The sequence below is a fragment of the Pelophylax lessonae genome (genome assembly GCF_965119305.1).
Source record: "Pelophylax lessonae genome assembly, chromosome: 6".
NCBI classification, from domain to species: Eukaryota; Metazoa; Chordata; class Amphibia; order Anura; family Ranidae; genus Pelophylax; species Pelophylax lessonae.
This window is the reverse complement of record NC_138773.1, coordinates 244708594-244733436: the sequence shown is the minus strand read 5'-3', so window position 1 is coordinate 244733436 and position 24843 is coordinate 244708594. Positions and strand designations below refer to the sequence as shown.

The window sequence follows — 24843 nt, the reverse complement described above, 5'->3', positions numbered from 1 at the left end:
ACTGCAATATAGAAAGTATGGTGACTGCAACGATGGGCAACACAATTCCTAATTTACTACAAAAAATGGTGGAGCTGCACTTTAAGTGAATGATGCACTATTGCCTAAAATTTTCTGTACACTCTAGTCCAGTGGTTCTTAACCTGGGTTCGATCGAACCCCAGGGGTTCGGTGAGTCAGTCTCACAGGTTCGGGGGAGGTAATTTCTGAACTAGTCTCTGAAAGACAACAGCAGAAGTCACACTGATTTGCAGTAAATATTCATTATTATGTATTTGTTTTTGTGTGAAAATCATGTTTTAATGGTTTTGTTCTTTGTTCTTAATGGTTTTGTTCATTTTGTGCACCTATGTATAAATATATACCTATGTTTTGAATTTGAAAAAATCATATTTTATTTTTCCAATTATAAAGAGTTTGGTGAATGCGCATATGAAACTGGTGGGGTTCAGTACCTCCAACAAGGTTAAGAACCATTGCTCTAGTAATTTTCTACCTATTTATTGTCTTGTATCACTTATGTATTTAATCCTGTGCTTGGTGACATTTGTAAATGGCAAATTTAAATAAATGTAGTTAAAAAAATAAAAATAAATAAATAAATAAATACATTGGCTTTTAAATATATATTTGAAATCTAATCTTTATTATTTTTTGGAAACAACATGGTGTGGGCAGATTTCTGCCAGCCACAGGCTGTGTCAGGCCCCTTTAGCCTAGGTCTTAGAATGAGAGGGAGGGGAAGCCACCATTAATCAACATGTAATATCCAGCCCACATTGTGTTTAGCTAGTTATTGGCATGGAGGAGGAGGGGGGAGTGGACTGTCATTTACCACTACGTATACACTCACATGTGTGACACATGAGCTGCTCAGATGTGATAGGGTAGAAACACACTGAAAACGGAGCATGTGCAGAGTTGCCACCACAGCTGCAAAATCCCTAGCTGAAATGGGAACTTTGACAGAAGAGATAGAGAGCAGCAGGATCAACCAGGTTTTCTGCAGAATACAGAAAACGAATCGCATAGTGACTGAGTGAGTATGAACAGCATGTAATACACCATTTATTGATAGTTTTTTTATGATGTGAGTTTATTGACGCTTTAAGGGATGCGTTTATATGTTTACCATAGCACATCACACCATTCCACTCATACTCACAAATTCTCTGCTAATTTGAGATATATTACCAGATTGTATTTGTCATTTCCTAATAAGCTGAGTTTCAATTGTAGAATAGCCCAGTGCTTTTTTTTTTTTTATCAAGACAAACTTAATTAGGAAGTTGATAGCTTTGGTCTGCCTATCCTGCTTACAATTTTTGAGCAATAACTGGTGAGGCCTATCAAGGTGATTGGTCAGTAGGGAGGTATAGGCAGGGAGAAGTAACAACTTTTTAGCTGAAGTTGGTGTTTGCATAAAAGAACACCCTCAGTTTTGTGGCAATCGTCCCACTCTGATTATATATATATATATAGATTATATATACAGTTAGGCCAAACAGGTACAATTAATTTGGTAATTACTGGAGGTGTGTCAGACTGAAGTGTGGCTATATAATTGTTTTGTCATTTTTATGTAACCAGTTAGGAGTAAGGTCATCGTTTGACTGAAACGCGTTAGATTCGGTTTCTCTATGGAACATTTTACTCCTTGGAAATAATAAATAAGAAACTTTGATACTCATGTGGTGATTTGGATAGCTTATCTCTTGATTTAATGTTCTAACGGGGAACAACAGAAGCAAAAAGTCAAATTTCTGCTATTAAAATCTAAAATAAAAGCATAGGCTGGAATTGGAATAGTCCCTATGTATCATTTTAGCTGGGGAAAGTCACATAGCTACATAGAAAAAGGAAATAAATAGAAAACCTCCACAATTCTATTCTTACAGCTGATCCAGAGGAAGGCTAAAAACCCCTATGAAGCATGGTACAATTTGCTCCAGGATGGGGGTGGGGGTGAATATTCCAACAAGGAGGGTAAATGAGAGGGTGAAAGATTTGGGGAACAGTGATAGAATAACTTCCAGAAACTGGGAAACAGATGCAAACTCAGAGAAAAAGTGATTGGAAACTGGAGGGGGTTTGGAGATGAGTCACAGAAGGAAAATATGAAGACAGCAAGAGCCACCTGCAGATACTCAAAATCAGTTACTAAAGAGAAGCACAGATGACTGGAAAGAAAAGAAACGGCCGCACATCCAGGAATTCCAATTGCCTTTAATTTCCAAAGTGCATGGTAAAGGTAAAGATTAAGCACAAGATGTATGTGTGAAACGCGTCTACGTGACCCTATGTTGGTGTCTTTGGTGTCATCACTTTGTTAGCACTTTGGAGATTAAAGGCAATTGGAATTCCTGGACGTGCGGCCGTTTCTTTTCTTACAAGTTTTCCACGGAGGCGGGCCGGGGCTAGCACTCTGTGGGATATTCCACCTCCAAGCTACCATCACTCACCTGGAGCAGCGTTTTTTCCCTTCAGTACAGATGACTAGAAAATCATTCCCAGAGGAAGGATCCAAGATTTGAGTAAATTGATCGTAGTAGAAACAAATTTTTTGTAACCTGCCAAGCATGTGGTTTTTTACATTATTTTTGCAGACTTCATCACCGGTTTGGGAAAATGCATCTATAAATTTTGCAAACTGCCCATTTGGTTCACATGCTTTTTTAATATTTATTCCAAGTACAGACTGTTATTCTGAGTTATTTGGTAAACTGGACAAAAAGTAGACTACTGGATAGACCTGGGCACGAGCCCATAATTATCTATTAATTGTAATCAAATAACAGTCGTCTGTGCCAAATTACCTTTTTTATTGTTTATTTTATAGGAAAGAATCAGCAGAATGCAAACTTTAGGAATCACAATTATCAATAAAAAAAACAAATAATAATAAATAGGGTCAATGTATCTTTCCTCTGCGATACCAGTTTACAAATCGTTTAATTAGAGATATTTTAGAGGATTTGGAGTTTTGGATTTGCACACAATTAGGGTCCAAGCACGCTTGGCTTAAAAAAGGCAAGTTCTTTTGGCCGAAAAAAATGCTCATATAGAGCGTTTTTTTTTTGTACAGGAGTTTAGGAGTGTTTAACATTTCTTTTTGCCAGAAAGCTACACTCAAAAACGCAAAACAGAAGGGTTTTTTTTTTTCCTGGCTCTAAATGTTGAGCTTAAAATAAGTCTCTAAACATTGTAATGTGCATGGATAACAATGAGCTGCTTCTACAGGCAAAACGCAAAACTCCTGCAGAAGCAGCGATTTTTAGGGCCAGTGTGCATGGACCCTAAAATTAAAACCCTAGTTAAATTATTTTTCTTATTGTTTTCTATATTACTACACTTTGTCTTCGCATTCTATCCCAGTGACTCTTTGCAGGAGAGTTACTAAAACCGGAGCATTTACAATCTGGTGTAGCTGTGTACGGTAGCCAATCAGCTTCTAACTTCAACTTATTCAATTAAGCTTTTGCAATAAAACCTGGAAGCTGATTGGTTTCTATGTAGAGTTTCACCAGATATGCACTCTCCAGCTTTAGTAAATAACCCACAAAGTCACCAGTACTAGAAGCGGGGGGAACTCTCTCTATGGGAACTAAACAGCAATACAGAAAAACCTTGGATTGCGAGCATAATTTTTTCTGGAAACATGCTTGTAATCCAAAGCACTCTTATATCAAAGTGAATTTCCCCATAATAAATAATGGAAACTCAGATAATTAGTTTCACAACTATTTATTAATAAGTCCTTCAGTCTATAGTTCATATAAAAAGATTGTAGCAATGTGACTTCAAGTCAACTTCAGGGAATTGCTGGGTAATCTTCCTCTAATGTGGGATCCAAATCGCATCAATTAAAATGGGGATCCGCTCATGTATACTGCAGCTCAAAAAAAAAGCTGCTTTTACAGGCATTTTGAGCTTTTATTCCAGCTTGAAGAAGCTTGTGCTTTTTTGTGCATGTTTTTTTTTTAGCTTCTTTGAGCTCCTTTGAGCTTCTTTGAGCGTTTTTCTTTTCACCATACCTCCCTAAAGTCTATAGATATAAGTCGGATAGAAGTTGTCTTGCAGTAGTACAGGAAACTTTTTTAAAGTCTGAGCGACATTAGTAGTGCTAATTAAGACAACTCGCATTGACTAAAATGGAAGGTGACGCTACTCGTATTGCAAGATTTCACTTCTTTATATCAAGTTAAAATGTATTAAACAATTTTGCTCTCTTGTAAAACAATCGCAGACCAAGTTACCCGCAATCCAAGGTTTTACTGTATAACCGTGGCCAAGGTTCTGTTCTTCCTCATTTTGGAGGTTGGAGCTCGACAGAAGCTGGGGGACCGGTCACAAGGCTGGAAGGGTTCCGCTGGAACGAGAAATAAGCTAAGTATTTTTTTCTTAATCACTTGCCCCTAGACATAACAAGCAATTATTACCTGCAGTGTGGAGGGGCCCCACTTCAAAGGTGGGTTTTTTTTTCACAATCATGGAGTTGGGCTTTATTTGATGTGCAAGTTGTAATTGGAGAGATTTTTCTTCACTACCTGTCCCTGTTACCACCTTTTACATGAACCAACATTTATTAAAAATCCCTCCAATGGGGAAGGGGACAATAAAAACCAGACAAGGGACTGTAAGGGACTGTAAGGGCTAGTTCACACAAGAATTGCACAGGATCTGTGGTTCCCCTGCAGTGCCATTTTCAGCCTATTTGCACCGGATCGCACAAAAAGTAGTGCATGCAATACTTCTGAAAAATGTACACTGTGGTACCATGTGATCTTGTGATCTGGTGCCCACAATCACACTGTGTTTGGGATCTGCATTTGGGGTGCTATTAACAATGTACTGGCACCTGCACAGATTGCAAAGGCAGTGCATTTTGAACGCAGTGTGGGAAATACGCACAGAACACAGCATGCAAGTTCAAGTGTGCACCGGCCCTAGGAGGTCTTTTCTACCCAAACCCAGAAACTTTGACTGACACTTTGGGGTTGATTTACTAAAGGCAAATAGACTGTGCACTTTGCAAAGTGCAGGTGCCATCTGCAAGTGCAGTTGCTCCCGAGCTTGGTAAATGAGGTAAAACTTCACAGAGTACCCCAGTGGCGGAACTACCAGGGTCGCAGCAGTCGAACTTGCGACTGGGCCCTGGAGTTCCTGGAGGTCTGTCTCCTACCTTGCATGGATAGGAAACAGGCGATCTTCTCCTCCTGCCCCTCACCTGTGTGCACTGCGGGAAGTGTGAATGATCACATTCAGCTGCTTAGCTTCACTTTTCCTGCGGTGCACACAGGAGAGGGGCGGGAGGAGAAGATCGCCTGTTTCCTATCCGTGCAAGGTAGGAGGGAATCTGAGGGACTCAGGGCAGGCTCTGAGTCTGAGCTGTATGAGAGAGACACTCTCAGCTCAGAGTACTGCTGAGAGGCACTGATAGGCAGCATTGATGAGCACTGATAGGCGGCATTGATGAGCACTGAGTGGCACTGATAGGCAATACTGGTGAGCACTGATAGGTGGCACTGATAGGCAGCACTCATAGGCAATACTAATCAGCATTGATAGGCGGCACTAATAGGCAGCATTGATGAGCACTGATAGGCGGCATTGATGAGCACTGATAGGTGGCACTGATAGGCAGCACTGATGGGCACTGATAGGCAGCATTGATGAGCACTGATAAGCAGCACTGATGGGCATTGATGAGCACTGATAGGCAGCACTGATAGGCGGTATTGATGAGCACTGATTGGTGGCACTGATAGGCAGCATTGACGGTGCACTGAAAAGTGGCACTGATAGGCAGCACTGATGGGCACTGATAGGCAGCATAAATGAGCACTGATGGGGAGCACTGATGGGCATTGATGAGCACTGATAGGCAGTATTGATGAGCACTTATTGGTGGCACTGATAGGCAGCACTGATGAGCACTGATAGGTGGCATTTATGAGCACTGATAGGCAGCATTCATGAGCACTGATAGGTAGCACTGATAGGCAACACTGATGGGGCTTTACTGATAATCAGGACACTAATGATCAGAGCCCTGATTATCAGTGTAAACAATGTAATGACAGTCTTGCTGGTAATTGGCTCTCCTTTCCTCACACAGACACAGCGTGGAAAGAAAGGAGTGTCAATAACCGACAAGTCTATTTACACTTGATCAGCTGATCACGTGGTAAAGGGCCACTGTGATTGTCCGAAGAACACAGCAGTCACAGAGCATGCTGGATGCAACCCCCAAGGGGCAAGTGGAAGGCAGGATTCTGGGGGGGGGGGGGGGGAATGTCCATGTATGCCCTACCAGAACTGGAAGCCCAGAGCTCAGATGGAACGGGGGGGGGGGGGGTCAGGGGGGGTCTTCATGGTTTCTTGCACTGAGGCCCTGAAGGTTCAAGTCTCTGAAGTACCCAATTGCGTACAAGGAAAATAAAAAAAAAATGCATTTTTGCTTGCACATGCTTGCATGATGGAAGTTAGCAGAGCTTCTGTTCATTTAATAGGCTTTGGAGCAACTGAATTTTGCAAAGTGCACAGTCTTTAGTAAATCAACCCTTTTATCTCACACAGAAAGAGGATTCTTCTAAAAGTATTAGAATGTTTCAATACAGTCTACAGCTATTATCCACCAAAACATTGCATTAAAAAAGGGTAGTGATAAGCAAACTGGAGAGTGCTGAGCTGTAAAAGTAATTAAAAGGCAAATATAAAAATAGTATTTTAATAACTGTAGAAAGATTTTATTCATGTGAATAAAAGGTTACTGTTGCCTGCAGTGCTATAGTTTGTTCCAACTCTTATCAATATCACTTTTGCTGTACAGCTTGGTCAGAAAGTAAATATGAAGAAACATATACATAAAGATATATGAAATAAAAAGGAGATGATCTACTGAATACTGTCCATGTATGTACCATATACAGTTATCAGAATACAATATATTTAAAAAAAAAATCCAAACAAAGGTATCTGTAGCGAATTTTCAAAGGGCAGATATTGACCCTTTTTGCTTTAATCATCTTTGATGTATCTAACATTTATAAGGTTTTCTTTTTGGCTATTGCATTAAAGTGCAAGTTCACCTTTAAGCAACATTTTGCAAAAAGCCCCTTATGCAATGCCATAGCCTCTGAATAGTACATAGAATAGTACCAGCGCTCCTCCTTCTTCAAATACTGCACCTCCTCCCATTACAAATGCAGCTGAAAAAACTGCTGGCCCCTTCATTCCCTTTTGTCCTGCCCTTTCCAGGATGGGCTGAATCCTACAACTGTGCGCCCCCTAGTGGCCACTCTGGGCCATTCAATGTAATTGTGCTCAGGAAGAGTAGAGATCCAAGATACCCCGCCTTACCAGTTCAGTGCCTTCTCTTTTCCCATTGCAATAAAGCTTGGTCACCAACATGCCACCAGCCTTTGACTGGGCAATAAAACAAAAGCATCATTGTTGGGGTCTTCATGCTCTCTCCTCCTATAACTCACTGCAAGGTAAAGTATGACATAACCTGTGGTTGATTTAGCACAGGAGTGCTCAACCTTTTGAAGCGTGCGGGCCACAAGTGATTTGATAACCAGTCGAGGGTCATTGTGAAATGAAATGGTTCCGAATGGTTCAGAATTTAGAATTTTCTATTTTGAATAGCAAAATGAAGATTATAAACAACTATCAAGATTATCATTTTCCATGAAGCCAGTCCCTGTCGGATGTTTACCACCTGTTTAATCACAATCAGATTTTTCATTAACCAGATCACCATGAATTCCACTCCCGCTCAAGTGTGACCAGCCAAAAAATCTCCGAACCGAAACTCCTTGAATATTGATCTGGTCAGTTAAGTAGTAGAGGGCATTGTTAATCAGTTTCAGCTGCTTTCGTGTTAATGAAATTAACAACAGGTACACTAGATGGGCAACAATAAGGCAACCTTCAAAACAGGAATGGTTTTACCGGTGGAAGCCACTGACATTTTTTTCCATACTCATCTTTTCTGACTGTTTTTAACTAGTTTTGCATTTGGTTAGGGTCAGTGTCACTACTGGTAGCATGAGGCGATACCTGGACCCTATAGAGGTTTGCACAGGCAGTCCAACTCCTCCAGGATGGCACATCAATATGTGCCATTTCCAGAAGGTTTGCTGTGTCTCCCAGGACAGTCTCTAGAACATGGAGGAGATTCCAGGAAACAGGCAGTTACTGTAGGAGAGCTGGACAGGGCCGTAGAAAGTCCTTAACCCATCAGCAGGACCGGTATCTGCTCCTTTGTGCAGGGAGGAACAGGATGAGCACTGCCAGAGGCCTACAAAATGACTTTCAGCAGGCCACTGGTGTGAATGTCTCTGACCAAGCAATCAGAAACAGACTTCATAAGGGTGGACTGAGGGCCTGACGTCCTCTAATGGGCCCTGTGCTCAATGCCCGGCACCGTAGAGCTTGAATGGCATTTGCCATTGTACACCAGAATTAGCAGGTCCGTCACTGGCGCCTTGTGCTTTTCGCAGATGAGAGCAGGTTCACCCTGAGCACATGTGACAGACGTGAAGGGTCTGGAGAAGCCATGGAGAAAGTTATGCTGCCTGTAGCATTGCTCAGCATGACCCGTTTGGTGGTGGGTCAGTGATGGTTTGGGGAGGTATATCCATGGAGGGATGCACAGACCTCTACAGGCTGGTCAATGGCACCCTGACTGTCATTAGGTATCAGGATGAAATCCTTGGATCCATTGTCAGACCCTACACTAGTGCAGTTGGTCCTGGGTTCCTCCTGGTGCTCGGCAATGCCCGGCCTCATGTGATGAGAGTATGGAGCCAACAACCCTAGTACTGCTAGGCAGAAGTGCTAACCACTTAGCCACTATGCTCTTTCAGTTGAGCAGCATGCACCCGAAGAAGGCTGTGCTGTTTGCCATAGGTTTGAGGTTGAGGGCCACATCAGATGGCTCTGCTAGCCACATTTGGCCGGCGAGTCACAGGTTGAGTATGCCTGACTTATTGAATAAAGTAAAGCATTGTCCATTTCAATCATCCAATCATGTAGAGTGAAAACCCAATTACTTTCCCTCTACATGATTAGGTATTATACATTCTGTATAAACTGTACATAAACTGGATCACTGGAACACATATAACTAATCCAACAGTTTAAGAAGGGGATATATCCCATGTTCCTCTTATGGCAAGTTACCTAAAGCAGACCCCTTTCTGCCTACTGCTCTCTTCCTCTAACCTCTTCCTACCACATACTTGTACATGGCTTAAAAAAAAGTTGATATTTCAAATGACTTTGGATGAAGGAGCCAGGTGGAAAATTGTTGGTCAAACAGTGACATCCAATCAAATGCAGCCAACGGTAGGGATGGGCCGAACGCCCCCCTGTCCGGTTCGCACCAGAATATCTCAAACAGGGAAAAAATTCTAGCGAACTCTATTAAAGCCTATGGGATACGAACATAAAAAATCAAAATTCCTCATTTTAAAGGCTTATATGCAAATTATTGCTATAAAAAGTGAATAGGACCCGGATAATGCCCTGGGGGACATTTAACAATGCAAAATTTTTTTTTAAAACAATAATTTTTTAAGGAGCTGTGATTTTAATTAAAGCGGTAGTATCCCGCTTTTTGACACTTTTACCTACAGGTAAGCCTATAATAAGGCTTACCTGTAGGTACAAATAATATCTCCTAAACCGGCATGGTTTAGGAGATATTTGCAGTGCATGCAGCCGCTCGCGCGAGCGGCGCATGCGCTCTGAAGGTCCGGGGGGGACCTTCAATTTTGTTTGCCGGGAGCTTGCCGGAAAATCATGCGCGGGAGTGACGTCATTGTGGCTCCGGCCAATCATCGCGCCAGAGCCGTCTCTTTCGGCCAATCACCGCCGAACCCGGAAGAGACGGCGAGGGATCATGGCAGCGCCCGCAGCGATGTCCGGGGGTCCGTGTCGGGGCTTCATTCTAAGGTAAGTTACACATAATGGGCTAGTATGCGATGCATACTAGCTCATTATGCCTTTGTCTTGCAGGTTTTTTTTTTTTTTTTTTTTTTAGGGTTTACAACCGCTTTAAGCTTAAAGTGAAACAATAAAAATGAAAAATTTATTTTACTTATCGTGCCTTGGAGGTTTCCTTAATGTGCCTGTAAAGTGGCGCATCTGTACAATGTATGAAGCCTGTTGCAGCAATACTGAAATTTCTAAAGGAAAAAATGTCATTAAAACTTGCTCGCGGCTGTAATGTATTGTCAGCTCCCGGCAACACAGATATAAAAAAATGAAAAAACCGTCGTAGGGTCCCCCCCCCCCCAGTCCATACCAGGCCTTTTGGATCTGGTGTGGATTTTAAGGGGAACCCCATGCCAAAATATAAAAAAAACAGTGTGGGATTCCCCCCAAAATCCATACCAGAGCCTTATCCGAGCATGCAGCCTTGCAGGTCAGGAAAGGGGGTGGGGGAGATGAGCGAGCGCTCCCCCCCCTCCTGAACCATACCAGGCCACATGCCTTCAACATGGGTGGGGGGCTTTGCTCCGCGGACCCCAAAGCAACTTGTCCCCATGTTGATAAGGACAAGGGCCTCTTCTCAACAACCCTGGGCTGTGGTTGTGGGGGTCTGTGGGTAGGGGGCTTATCAGAATCTGGAAGCCCCCTTTAAACAAGGGGGCCCCAAGATCCTGCCCCCCCATGTAAATGGGTATCGGGTACATCGTACCCATACCCATTCACTGAAAAAGTGAAAAAAAAAAGTCAAAACCACAGGATCAGTTTTTGACAAGTCCTTTAATAAAAAGAAAAAAAATAGTGTCCCTTGATGTAAATCCATTGTCAATCGCGATGCCTGCTGACCCGAACAATAGAAAAATTGCAAAAAACGCTACGCTTCCTAAGAGGCTACCCGGCGTATGCCCGATCTTCAGCTCTGACAGTTCTTTTATAGGCAAGGGGCGGGGCCACCTGGGCCATGTGACCTCAGAAGGGGCGGTGCCACCGTGTGACGTAGCCGGGTAGCCCCACTCCTTGCCTATAAAAGAACTGTCAAAGTCGAAGATCGGGCATATGGAGGGTAACCTCTTAGGAGGCAAAGTGTTTTTTATTTTTTGGGTCCAACGTGCGTCATGATCGACGATGGATTTACATCGAGAGACACTATTTTTTTTTTTCTTTTTAATTAAGGACTTGTCAAAAACTATTTCCTTTGGTTTTTACTTTTTTTTACATTCCTAGGGGATTGCATGTGCCATGGCCACAATGCTTTGAATTGCAGTGCAGCAAAAATTAACCTTTTCATTACCGGCAGCACCACTGAACATGACCCATTTAAGGAAATGGACCTGCACAGCAACAGCCTCACAAGCGTGTGCAATGTGGTGTTGTGCGCTTTTAGGGGTTAAAGGGATTGTAAAGGCAGAAGGTTTTTTATCTTAATGCATTCTATGTATTATGATACAAAAAAAAACTTCTGTTTACAGCAGCCCCCCCCCCCCTCAGCCCCTCTTATACTTACCTAAGCCCCTTTATCCAGTGAAGTTGCAGGAAAGTCTCAGCTGCTCGGGACTCCCCTCCTCATAGACTGAGACAGCAGCCTGGCACGATTAGCTCATGCTGCTGTCAATCAAAATCAGTCAGACAATCAGGAGAGAGAGGGGGTGGGGCTGGGTCACGGCTCCATGTCTGAATGGACACAGGGAGCTGTGACTCGGCTCGGGTGCCCTATAGCAAGCTGCTTGCTCTGGGGGCACTCAACAGGAGAGAGGGGCCTGAAGAATGACTCAAGAAGAGATGGATCCGTGCCACTCTGAGCAAAACCATCTGCACAGAGCAGGTAAGAAACATGTTTGTTATTTATAAAAAAAAAAAATGGAAATTTATAATCACTTTAAAACAGGCGGTGAAGAGGCAACATAATGCCACCTCACTGCCTGTCAAACACCTTCTGAAAAGAGGATCCGCCACAGATCTTGTTTTTTGAGGGCAATGCTAATATAAACAAGTCCTTACAAGTCTGTGGGAATGCAAAGGCAGCTTGAATCAGGTATAATGCAATATAGAAGGTGGAGAACTGCAGGTCCAATGAACTTGGCAAGGAATTTTAAATGATTTCACAAGTGTCTTAAACTGTCAAAAGTACATGGCATTTGTGGCCCAAAGTCTGTTGACACTGGCCCTAAGGCTCAATTCACACTTGTATGACTCCAAAGAGTGCAACTTTGGTGCAACTTTACTGCAATTTTGGATGGGTGCAACTTGTATGGGACTTTGGCTTTGACCACAGATAATGGACAATTGTTGCACAGCTGTTGCATGTATAACATTCAGGTGTTACTTTTATGCAAATTTTGAGGGTTTACATTGCAGTCCATGGCACTCAAGTCACATGAAAGTCAGACCAAAGTAGTGCAGGAACATTTTTATGGATGGTTACAGAGGACACTGAAAAGGCAACCGTGCTGAACGCCTTTTTCTCATCAGTCTTTACTCAGGAGAAGGAGGGGTACACTGACCATGACTGTATGGTCAGTAGTATCAGGGAAAGGCTGGATAAAATTAACACAAACAAATCACTAGGCCCGGATGGCGTACATCCGAGAGTACTCAAAGAACTCAGTAAGGTTATATGTAGACCACTGTTCCCGATCTTTGCTGACAGTATTATGACAGGAAATGTACCAGGGGATTGGAGGAAAGCTAACGGGATACCGATATTCAAAAGAGGGCTTAGGCATGTCCCGGGAAATTATAGGCCTGTCAGTCTGACATCGACAGTATGTAAACTTCTGGAGGGGATGATTAGGGACTATATCGAAGAGTTTGCTAAAGACAACAACATCTTCAGCAGTAATCAGCACGGGTTTACAAATGGGCGTTCTTGTCAAACCAATCTCTTAACATTGTACGAGGAGGTGAGCTGTGAGCTAGATAGGGGCAGACCAGCGGATGTGGTGTACCTGGATTTCGCCAACGCGTTTGATACAGCTCCCCACAAGCGCCTAATTTATAAAATAAGGTCTGCAGGTATCAACCGCAGGGTTTGCTCTTGGATACGGAATTTGCTAAAAGGGCGTGTCCAAAGGGTGGTAATAAACAGCGCATACTCAGACTGGTCTGAGGTGGTAAGCGGGGTCCCCCAAGGCTCAGTCCTGGGACCAACCTTGTTCAATTTATTCATAAACAGCATTGAGGACGGGATCAGTAGTTCTATATCAGTTTTTGCAGATGACACAAAATTGGGCAGGGCAATAACTGCACAGCATGAAGCAGATATCCTACAGAATGACCTGGACAAAATAACGGAGTGGGCTACGACATGGCAAATGAGGTTTAATGTGGAGAAGTGTAAGGTTTTGCACTTGGGGACTAAAAACATAAAAGCACAATACACGTTAGGGGGGGACCCTTGGGGGAATCAAAAATGGAGAAAGATCTGGGAGTCTTGGTAGATGATAGACTAGGCAATAGCATGCAATGTCAAGCGGCAGCTGCCAAAGCCAGCAGAATATTAGCATGCATAAAGAAAGGGATGTATTCCAGAGATAAGACTATAATCCTTCCACTTTATAAAAGTCTGGTCCGAGCACATCTGGAGTATTCTGTCTAGTTCTGGTCGCCAGTCCTCAGGAGGGATGTGTTGGAGCTGGAGAGGATCCAGAGAAGGGCAACTAAACTGATTAGGGGATTGGAGGACCTTAATTATGAGGAGCGTCTGCAATCGCTTGATTTATTCTCCCTTGAGAAGAGACGCCTGAGAGGGGACATGATAGCAATTTATAAATATCTCAATGGTGATCTCGGCATAGAAAAAAAGCTTTTCAGTCTTAGGGAGTGTATGAGGACTCAAGGGCATACATTGCAATTAGAGGAGAAGTGTTTTAACCTCAGGCAACGCGGGGGGTTGTTTACTGTTAGAGCTACAAGATTGTGGAATTCTCTACCACAAGAGGTGGTTTCTGCGGGAAGTATGGTGGCTTTCAAAAGACTCTTAGACGTACATCTCAAGGATAGGAACATTCAGGGGTATGTGAGATGATTACGGCCACACACACCTACACGGGTTGAACTGGATGGACTATTGTCTTTATTCAACCTCACCTACTATGTAACTATGTAACTAAAGTCACTGCGACTTTAAATTGCACATATTTGAACGGTTGGCATTGAAAAACACGGGGTGCAACTTGTCATTCAAATTTAGTATCCAAAGTCGCATGACAAGTCGCACAAGTGTGAATAGAGCCTAAAGGTGTTGATAGACAGATGACAGTCTCTGGATTTGGCCTTTTTTGGCTGGATTTAGGGATAATCCAATGTCTTTGGGCAGTGTACAACATATCCAAATGAGCATTCTCAGAAGAACAAGATGATTGGACAGAAAAAAATACCTTGTTTGATCTCTACTGCTCCCCTTCCCTCCCCCCCACGGTTCCTAAACTACATCTGATAGACCACTACTGTCTGTGGCCAGTTCAACCATGGCTCACTGTAAGATGTTACATCTGTAGGAGGCTCATGAGCTCATGATCTATGCCTCAAACTATTAATCTGGATGATAACAGACACTAATGGCTTTGACCTAATATATAAAAGCAATACAACCCATTTAAGAATCACCTAAGGCAGGTAATCTCGGAGGTCATTCCCTTTTCTCATAAACCTTACTTAGATTACAATGTCAGATTTTCAAAAACTGTTTGAGGGCTCCAAAAAAAAAAAATCATTCAATTTCCATCCACCCAGGCAAACCAATCCCCTAAATTGCTGTAGGTAGATCCAAAGGTGGCCATACACAGAACAATATTCGATACTATTGTTTACTGTCCAGGAGAAAAAAATATGATTGAAATATGAGATACTTCTATCATATTGATCTACATTCCTGCAATGGGATTTTTTTGTCCTTACCAATCAGAATAATTTTGATAACATTGATCAATTTTCCTCAGATCCAATCGATCACATACAGAGAGAGTTGGGCATTTTGTGATGATAAGCTACCATGAATGTGACAACTTCCTGCACAAGGCTAGTGGCTGCAAGGATGCAACCATGCCAGTAGATTCCTCGGCTGAAAGCTGAATATAACCTAAGGGGCAGGATCCTGGTTGGCGTCATCACTCAGATATGGCAGTGCCCATATTTGGCCAATGACAAATCACACAGGAGGCAGACCTAATGGGGGACTAGTCCAAAGCCGGCCGTAGACGGTTCAAATCTTGGCCGGATCAGTAGGGACTGGCCAAGATTTAAACCATGTATGGGCAGGCTAAATGTACCCAAGTTGATCCATCTATTAACTTGGGTGCAACCAGCCTATCGGATTTTACATGTGATTATTGCTACCGACTATTGTAGCCACTAGCAGTAATTATGGTTTTCCCCCGGCTGTGACGGTTCCCCTGCTGGGAAAACACAGCGTTGATAGGGAAATCGAGTGATTTTCTTTCCTGCGATCCGAGGAAAGAAAATCACTCCATCTATGGCCGGCTTTGAAGTTCCCCATTAGGCTTTATTCACCCAACTCCATCCCTGCGAACATCTATGCACTGTCAATCAAAGGCAAGCCAGACCTGATGGGAAAGGTATCAGGACAATATCCCCCCGGACAATATCCCCCCGGACAATATCCCCCGGACAATATCCCCCCGGAAAACATCCCCCTGGACATAATCCCCCCGGGACAACATCCCCCCGGATAATATCCCCCCCGGGACAACATCCCCCAGGCAATATCCCCCGGGACATAGGGTTAAGGTTAGGGTTAGAGGGTTAGAGTTAGGGTTAGGGTTAGAGGGGGGATATTGTCTAGGGGGATATTGTCCAGGGAGGATATTGTCCGGGGGGATGTTGTCCCGGGGGGGGGGGGATATTGTCCGGGGGGATGTTGTCCAGGGGGGATATTGTCCGGGGTGATATTGCCCGGGGGATATTGTCCGGGGGGATATTGTCCAGGGGGGATATTGTCGGGGGGGATATTGTCCTAGAATAGATGGGAAACTGGTCTCGGAGGGGCTCTACAAAACTACTCAGCCTTGCGCCATTGGCTGGGGAGGGAGCTCAGTAATACTGAGCAGCATTGAGGATGCAGTGCCAATTTCTAAAGCTGGCCATACATGGATTAAAATTCAATCCTTGTATGGGCAGGCTAATTGTACAGACGTTGATCTATCAGTCTACTTCTGTACAACCAGCCTGTTGGAAAATGTCCACACTATCAGCACTGCTGGCTAATGTCGGCAGTGCTGATCATTATATTCAAATAGTGGGGAAGTTTTCCTGCTGTCAAAATACAATAGCGCAGCGGGAGTGATAATCACCCATTTTTTTTTGCATGCTAATTTCATATCGAAATTAAAAGAGGCTACTAAAGTTACGACAATTATCGTACGACAGAATAAAAAATTGGAAGTGATGTAATACATTTTATTGTATTTTCGGACAACAACTGTACTGTAAAAACAAAAAATTTACGATCTGGTATTGAACAAGAAAAATTTTTGTGTTTGTCCCTTTGAATAATATCGATGAACTGCCTTGATCGGCTCTCAAAAGCTGTGTACTAACCATCAGAATATCGCATGATCGCTTTGAAAGCGGTATTTTTCATACGTTTTTCTGATCGCGTATACAGTTAAAGCAGTTGTAAACCCTAAAAAAAAAAAAACCTTCAAGACAATGGCGTAATGTGCTAGTATGCATCGCATACAAGCACCTTTTGAAATACTTACCTTAGCACAAAGCCCGCACAGCAGCGCCTGGTCACTGCTGATGGGGCTGACATGTACTTCCGGCATTTTCTCTGGGTTCGCAGGCTGTGGCGCTGTGAGTGGCCGGGGCAGTGATGATGTCAGCCCTCGGTTCTGATAAGACGCTCTGAAGTTCTGGCAGATATGCCGGACCTTCAGAGCGCATGCGTCACTGACGTCAGCAGCTGCATGCAGGGTGAATATCTCCTAGAAATAACAAGCGGGGTATATAACCGCTTTAAGACAGACTGATATACCTAATCCGAAAAGTACATCGCAAACACGACAATTTCAGTATATAGGTTCAAGGCAATTCTAAAGAGTATCCGCAATACTATTTTGAATTCCCCCATTATGCGTATTTTCGATAGTTCATAGATTTGATCATGTTGTCCAATTCTGTGATGAATTGTTTAATCAGATTGTTATGTCTGAGGCCTCAATAAAACTGATTGCACAATGAGATTGTAAGGTGTGTGGTCACTGAATCATCTTCAAATTCTGTCTGTAATAGGAGTGTATTTTATTACTAGTGGTTGTCCTGGATAGAGAAGAAATAGGACAGAGCTTGTGCTGAAAGGAGCACAGGAAGATATACCTCCTGTAGCATTCCAGTGATTTAATGGCAGGTCAGGCAATGGCTATGAGGACATAAGGGAAGTCCTTGTCTCAGGTGCATTGTAATCAAATTGTTTTATTGTTCTGTAAAAAGCCTCAGCCAGCTGAGTAAGATATTCAGAGATTTCAGAGTCCTGTGAATTTCAGAATTATCAGGGGATATCACTGGAGCCATTACTATCCTGATCCCTGGATTGGAGGGAGCAGCACTTTGACCACATCCATTAGCTGCAGTCAGTGGTAAGCAAGGAGATGGCTGGAGGAACATCGTTTAGCCGTCATGCCCATCATTTTATTTTATGGGTAATTCTCAGAGTTGTCGGAGCACGGTGGTGAACCTTTCTTTATACACAAAGCACACACTAGCATTCTATACAATTGTGTGCTGATGACACATCCTTGTTACAGATGCGCCGGTTGTGAGTAATTAAATATAATTAATAATGTACAGCGCAGGGTACATTTGGGAGGCGGTGAAACCAATCGACCGGCAAACATCTTTCATAGAAGTTTTAAAGATATTGATCTGCAGAGTGAAACTCTCCATAGAAGCAGCTTTATCTGCTCTTATCATCACTGGCAGATGTGTCAGCAAAACGGCACAAGCATTTCACATCTCGGGGCTGGAGGAGATACTATGGAGGAGGATGGAGGAAGACCAGATCTGGGCATCTGCTGTAGCTGAAGATTTAAAAAGTGGAGAGAATTTGGAGATATGAGGGGTGGAGAGAAGCATGGAGATCCAAGGAGTGGAGAGGAGCTGGGGTGCTTTGGAGTGGAGAGGAGCTGGAGATCCAATGGGTGGAGAGAAGCATGGAGATCCAAGGAGTGGAGAGGAGCTGGGGTACTTAGAAGTGGAGAGGAGCTGGAGATCCAAGGGGTGGAGAGAAGCATGGAGATCCAAGGAGTGGAGAGGAGCTGGGGTACTTAGAAGTGGAGAGGAGCTGGAGATCCAAGGGGTGGAGAGAAGCATGGAGATCCAAGGAGTGGAGAGGAGCTGGGGTTCTTAGGAGTGGAGAGGAGCTGGAGATCCAAGGAGTGGAGAGGAGCTGGGGTACTTAGGAGTGGAGAGGAGTTGGAGATCCAAGGAGTGGAAAGGAGCTGGGGTTCTTAGGAGTCGAGAGGAGCTGGGGTGCTTTGGAGTGGAGAGGAGCTGGGATACTTAGGAGTGGAGAGGAGCTGGAGATCTAAGGAGTGGAGAGGAGCTGGGGTTCTTAGGAGTAGAGAGGAGCTGAAGATCTAAGGAGTGGAAAGGAGCTGGAGATCTAAGGAATGGAGAGGAGCTGTGGATCTAAGAAGTGGGGAGCAGCTGCAGATTTGGGGGATGGAGAGGAGCTGGAGATCTAAGGAGAAGGGGGAAGATGGAAAACATGGGAAATAGGGGGAGATGGATATTTGATGAGTGGAGAATAGCTGGGGTTCTTAGGAGTAGATGGAAGCTGGAGAGTTAGGGAGTGGAGAGATGCTGGGGATCCTAAGGCTTGATGAAAGCTGGAGATTTGAGGAATTGGGGGAAGATGGACATCTGTTGCATGGAGACGAGCTGGGGTTCCTAGGGATAGAAGGAAGCTGGAATCTTGAAGAATTGGGGGGAGATGGACAATACATCTGATGAATGAAGAGATGATGGGGGTCTTAGAGATAGAGGGAAGCTGGAGATCTGATGACTTGGGGGAAGATGTACATCTGTTGCATGGAGAGGAGCTGGGGATCCTAGGGCAAGAAGAAAGCTGGAAACTTAAGGAACTGGGGGAGATGGACATCTGATAAATGGAGAGATAATGGGCTTCTTAGGGGTAAAAGGAAGCTGGAGATGTGAGGAATTGGAGGGGAGATTGACATCTGATAAATTTATAGATGGTGGGGGGCTAGGGCTAGAGGGAAGCTGGAAACTTGAGGAACTGGGAGAGATGGACTTCTGATACATAAAGAGAAGACAGGGGTCTTAGGGGTAGAGGGAAGCTGGGGATCTGAAGAATTGGGGGTGTTGGACATCTGATAAATGGAAAGATGATGGGGGTCTTGGGGGTAGAGGGAACCTGGAAATCGAATAAATTAGGGGAGATGGACATCTAATAAATGGAGAGGTGGTGGGGGTACTAAGGATAGAGAAAAGCTGGAGATCCAAGGAATTTGGGGAGATGGGCATTTGTTGCATGGAGAGGAGCTGGGGGTCAATAGGGGTAGGGAGAAGCTGGAAAACTTAGGAATTGGGGAGGATGGACATCTGATGACTGAAGAGGAGCTGGGGATCAAAGGGGTAGAGGGAAGCTAGTGATCTTAGGAATTTGAGGGAGGGGATGGACATCTGATTAGTGTAAGAGAGCTGAAGATCTAATGACAAGAGGGTAGTTGGAGGTAAGTGGGAGGAGATAGACATCTGATTAGTCAGGAGTTAGAAATGTTGTAGTAAAGAGAAGATTAACTTATTTTTTGAGCAGAGTTGATCTGGAGATGTTAAAATGGGGGGGGGGGGGTGGTGATCAGCTGACAAGAGGTTTGCTGGTGATCTGATGACAAGAGGAGAGCTGGAAATGTTTAGTGGGAAAATGGAGATCAGAGTATGGAAGAGTTGGAAATCTGATGACTTGGAGAACTAATTAGTAGAGAGAAGTTGGAGAACTAATTAGTAGAGAGAAGTTGGAGAACAGATAAGTAGAGGGGGTCTGTGGATTAAAGATTATTTAGAGGTTCGTTGAACAGAGAGGAGTTGGGGATCTGAAGAGTAGAAATTATTTAGAGTTCTGATTAGAAGAGAGGAATTGAGGATCTCAGGAGTAGAGATAATGTGGAGATTCAATAAATAGAGAGGAGTTGGGGATCTTAGGAGCAGAGAGAGGTTGGGGATCTGATGAGCAAAGATGATTTAGAGATCCGATGAGAAGAAAGGGGTTGGTAATCTGAGGAGCAGAGATTATGAGAGGAGTTGGGGATCTGATGAATAGAGAGGAGTTGGGTATCTGAGGAGTAAAGATAATTTAGAGATCCGATGAGAAGAGAGGGGTTGGGGATCTGAGGAGCAGAGATGATTTAGAGATCCGATGAGAAGAAAGGGGTTGGTAATCTGAGGAGCAGAGATTATGAGAGGAGTTGGGGATCTGATGAATAGAGAGGAGTTGGGTATCTGAGGAGTAAAGATAATTTAGAGATCCGATGAACAGAGAGGAGTTGGGGATCTGAGGAGTGGGGATGATTTAGAAATCAGATGAGTAGAGAGGAGTTGGGGATCTTGAGGAGCAGAGATGATTTAGAGATCCGATGAGAAGAAAGGGGTTGGTAATCTGAGGAGTAGAGATGATTTAGAGATCCGATTAGAGGAGTTGGGGAATCTGAGGAGTAGAGATGATTAAGAGATCTGATCAGTAGAGAGGAGTTGGGTATCTGAGGAGTAGAGTTGATTTACAGATCCGACGAGTAGAGAGGAGTTGGATATCTGAGGAGTAAAGATCATTTAGAGATCCGATGAGTAGAGAGGAGTTGGGGATCTGAGGAGTGATTTAAAGATGTGCTGAAAATCTGGAGATAAGAGGGGAACTAAAGAATTGATGAACATAAACCCTGACTCTGGGAAGATTTAAGGGGAGACTTAATTGAGGAGCTGGGGCGTAGACTGTGCTAGAAGGCTCATTGGGAAACCTAGAAATCTGTTGGTGGAGAGGATCCCCAGGTTTGATGGTTAGAGAGGGCTTTCGGTTTAATTTTAGGGTAGCAGATGGATATTTGATATTTAGAAGATCGATCAAAAATAATCTTGTGGATCTACTTGCACTGTACAGATCAGGATTGGTTTCTCCTGGTAGGGATCTGAGGTAGGGATCACTGTATTTGTGAGTCGTACAATCTGGGAGAGAAGTCCACTCATCTGGGCGCTTCCCATTCATCAAAGTTTTTAAAAGTCCGCTGACTGTCCCACCAACTGTGAGCTCCACCTGGAGTCCCAGCCAGGCTCGCCTCCTGATTGGCTGCTTGTTAGCATGTGACCAACCCTCTGTGCACCGGGCAATATTTACCAGCTCAGGAATGAAAGAAATCCACAAGAGAAAATCAGGTGAAGCTCGGAGTGGCCGGGGAGGTCCCAGTCTGAAGATCCAGCCAGGACTCCGCCGGGAAATGAATACTTACCTGGAGTACTCACCGTGTGGGGATGTTGTAGCCTTCTCACCCAAATTCTGCAGAGAGGGGTCCCTGCAGCCCTATCCCGGGAATGGGGTGGACACTCACTATGCGGGCAGCCTACCGATCGCTGTCCATCAGTCCTCAGCACTGTATGCTCCGTGCAGCCTGGACGTCCCTTATGAACCGAGCGCACCTGCTGATTACAATTACCTATCAGTCAGCCCGGACTACGACTTTTCCTATGGATCTATGGAGGACTCTGGGGGCCACATCCAATACACCGGCCCCGTCTTCCCAGGGAACGGACCGTACTTTCTCAACGGGCAACTCTCCTATAAGAGCTTTGGGGAGGACACTCAGGGGGGGCCACGGAAGGAACAGCTAGACCTCCACCCTGGAAACTTCCAAAACTTCTCCCCTTCTCCTGGATCCTACCCCAAACCCAACTCCCCAGTCTCCGAGACACACAGCACACACAACACTTTTGATTGGATGAAAGTTAAGCGGAATGCTCCTAAGAAAAGTAAGTACAAAGAAACTCCTACATTTAGGGAATTACGTCTATATTTGTAATGCCAATTAACTAATTTTTATTAAAATGTACGAAATGGGTGAGCAAACTGTACATTTTCGTTTGGATTTATTATTTGTCCCATTTTTTTATGGAAATCTGATGGGACAATTGGTGAATCTTTGGTGAAAACTTTGATAAATAGACACAATTGTTGTAAAATATTAAAAAAGGGAATTTACTAAGATTGGAGCAGCTGTGCATGGCAAGCAGTCAGCTTCTAGGCTCAACTTGTTCAGTTAAGCTTTAAAAATGGGACTATTTCAATCAGCTTCTAGCTTAATGGGACTGGCAATCAATCAGCTTCTATTTTCAGTTGAGCTTTAAAAATGGAAGCTAGAAGCTGATTGGTTGCCATGTACAGCTGCCCCAGTCTTAGTAAATTCCATTTAAATATTATTTTACAACAAACGTGTATATTTATCAAGATTTTACCCTAGATTCACCGTTTTCTTTCTTTTTTTTTAGAAAACTTATGGGAAAATTGGCAAATCGTGGATGAGAACCTTGATAAATAGACACTTTTATTGTAAAATATTAAAAAAGGGAATTTACTAAGATTGGAGTAGCTGTGCATGGCAAACAGTCAGCTTCTATGCTCAACTTGTTCAGTTAAGCTTTAAAAATGGAAGCTAGAAGCTGATTGGTTGCCATGCACAGCTACTCCAATCATAGTACATTTCTCTTTATAAAATATTTTACAATAATGTGTCTATTTGTTAAGGTTTTCACCCATTTTCTATGGGTTTTTTTGGGGAAAATTGGTGAATCTTGGGTGAAAACTTTGATAAATAGACACATTTATTGTAAATTAGTACTAAAGGGAATTTACTAAGAAGGGAGCAGCTGTGCATGACAAGCAAACAGCTTCTAGCTTCTATTTTCAGTTAAGCTTTAAAAATGGAAGCTAGAAGCTGATTGGTTGCCATGTACAGCTGCCCCAGTCTTAGTAAATTCCCTTTAATAATATTTTACAACAAATGTGTCTATTTATCAAGGTTTTTACCCTAGATTCACTCATTTTCTTTAGAAAACTTATAGGAAAACTGGCAAATCTTGGGTGAGAACCTTGATAAATAGACACCTTTATTGTAAAATATTATTAAAAGGGAATTTACAAAGATTGGAGCAGCTGTGCATGGCAAGCAATCAGCTTCTAGCTTCCATTTACAAAGCTTAACTGAACAAGTTGAAGATAGAAGCTGATTGCTTGCCATGCAGGTTTGCCATGCTCCAGGTTTAGGATGACCATACACTGTACAATCTTCTTTAGATCTGCCATCAATGTTTGCCAGATTGGATACAAATATAATCAATTGTTTAGGCTAGTCCCCAGTTTTGGTAACTAATATTGTACAAAGTCAGATTGGGGGAGATTTGTTAAAACTGGAGCACTCAGAATCTGGTGCAGCTGTGCATGGTAGCCAATCAGCTTCTAACTTCAGCTTATTTAATTTAGCTTTGACAATAAACCCTGGAATGTTTAATAAATAACACCCATTGTGTAGTGTATGGGCAGTTTAGGTAAACCCTCCTGTGTATATAAAAGTAGCCAAAGAACTGTGATTTTGTTAAAACATAAAGCTGAAGGTATCTGTGTATCAATTTGTGTTTAGTGATTCTTCTTTTGTAGCAGATTGTAACAGTTTTTATCCTCTTTGCAGCTTCACCTTCTGAATATGGAATGAGCCATCCTCCCAGCACAATGAGGACAAACTTCACCACCAAACAACTTACAGAACTGGAGAAAGAATTTCATTTTAACAAGTACTTGACCAGAGCCAGGCGCATGGAGATCGCCAACTCCCTCCAGTTGAATGACACTCAGGTGAAGATCTGGTTCCAGAACAGAAGGATGAAGCAGAAGAAAAGGGAGAGGGAAGGGACCCTGCCCAGTCCCCCCAATCCAGGGGCTGTCATTGTGGACTTTCAGCAGAAAGCAGCCCATAAAACTGAGCCTCTTTCCCCATCCAATGAGATCCCCTCATCCTAGAGACACTTACAGTCCCGACTTCAGGACATCTGCTGCCTTTGCACTATGCAATGCTATTGTACTTTTTTTCTGGGTGGCTGAATGAGAATGAACATTTTGCATATATAGGGGGAAATAACCCAGAAATAGCCTTCTCTTTGCAGTATTCAGGGAAAGTCGCATGAAACACAACGAATCCTGGTTAGGAGCTTCTATAAACGTTTCTTTGTGTTGGTCTATTAGGTTTACTTAAAGGGGCATGCCATGCATGCACCCAACTATGCAACTACTGATGCCCAACCACTTTGGATGGCCATTTTCTTTTCATTCAATATAATGAAGATTTGACGTTTTCAAAAGATTGTAAAGTCTTAATGACATTAAAAAAATGGAAACTATCGTTGTTCGCAATGTATTCATTTTTTATTTGTACTAGAAAGTTCACATCCCAATTATTTTTGTTTTATTGGTGTAGCTGATTTTGCACAGCCACTTTATAGCCCCCCCCCCCCCCCATCTCTGCGGACACTCTCATTGCGTTAAAAACATCTGTCGTTTCCAATCATCTGGAGATTTCTTTTTTTTTTTTTTTTTTAAATCTATGTTAGTAAATAATTTTAAAATCCGACGGTTTATTGATTATTTTCTACACAATCTAACGGTTATTGCAACATTTCTTCTAAAACTGTTTCAAAAATTGTTCCATGGATGGCCAGGCTTCCTTCAGTTTGGTGGCATCCATGTGTTCAACCAAAATGGAATTGTAATGCAACATGTTGGCCTAACATTATTTAAAAATTTCAATATCTGACAGTTTATCGGTCGTTTTG

General features: G+C 43.2%; 1 protein-coding gene across 1 annotated transcript; it reads left to right on the top strand.

The window, feature by feature from the left end:
- Positions 1–21464: 21464 nt before the first annotated feature.
- On the top strand, positions 21465–24293 carry HOXD1 (homeobox D1; the record flags this gene model as incomplete). Its single annotated transcript, XM_082259974.1, has 2 exons — positions 21465–21993; positions 23706–24293. 2 exons carry the CDS (start codon positions 21465–21467, stop codon positions 24032–24034), a joined length of 858 nt encoding a protein of 285 aa, XP_082116100.1. The 3' UTR covers positions 24035–24293.
- Positions 24294–24843: the final 550 nt, after the last annotated feature.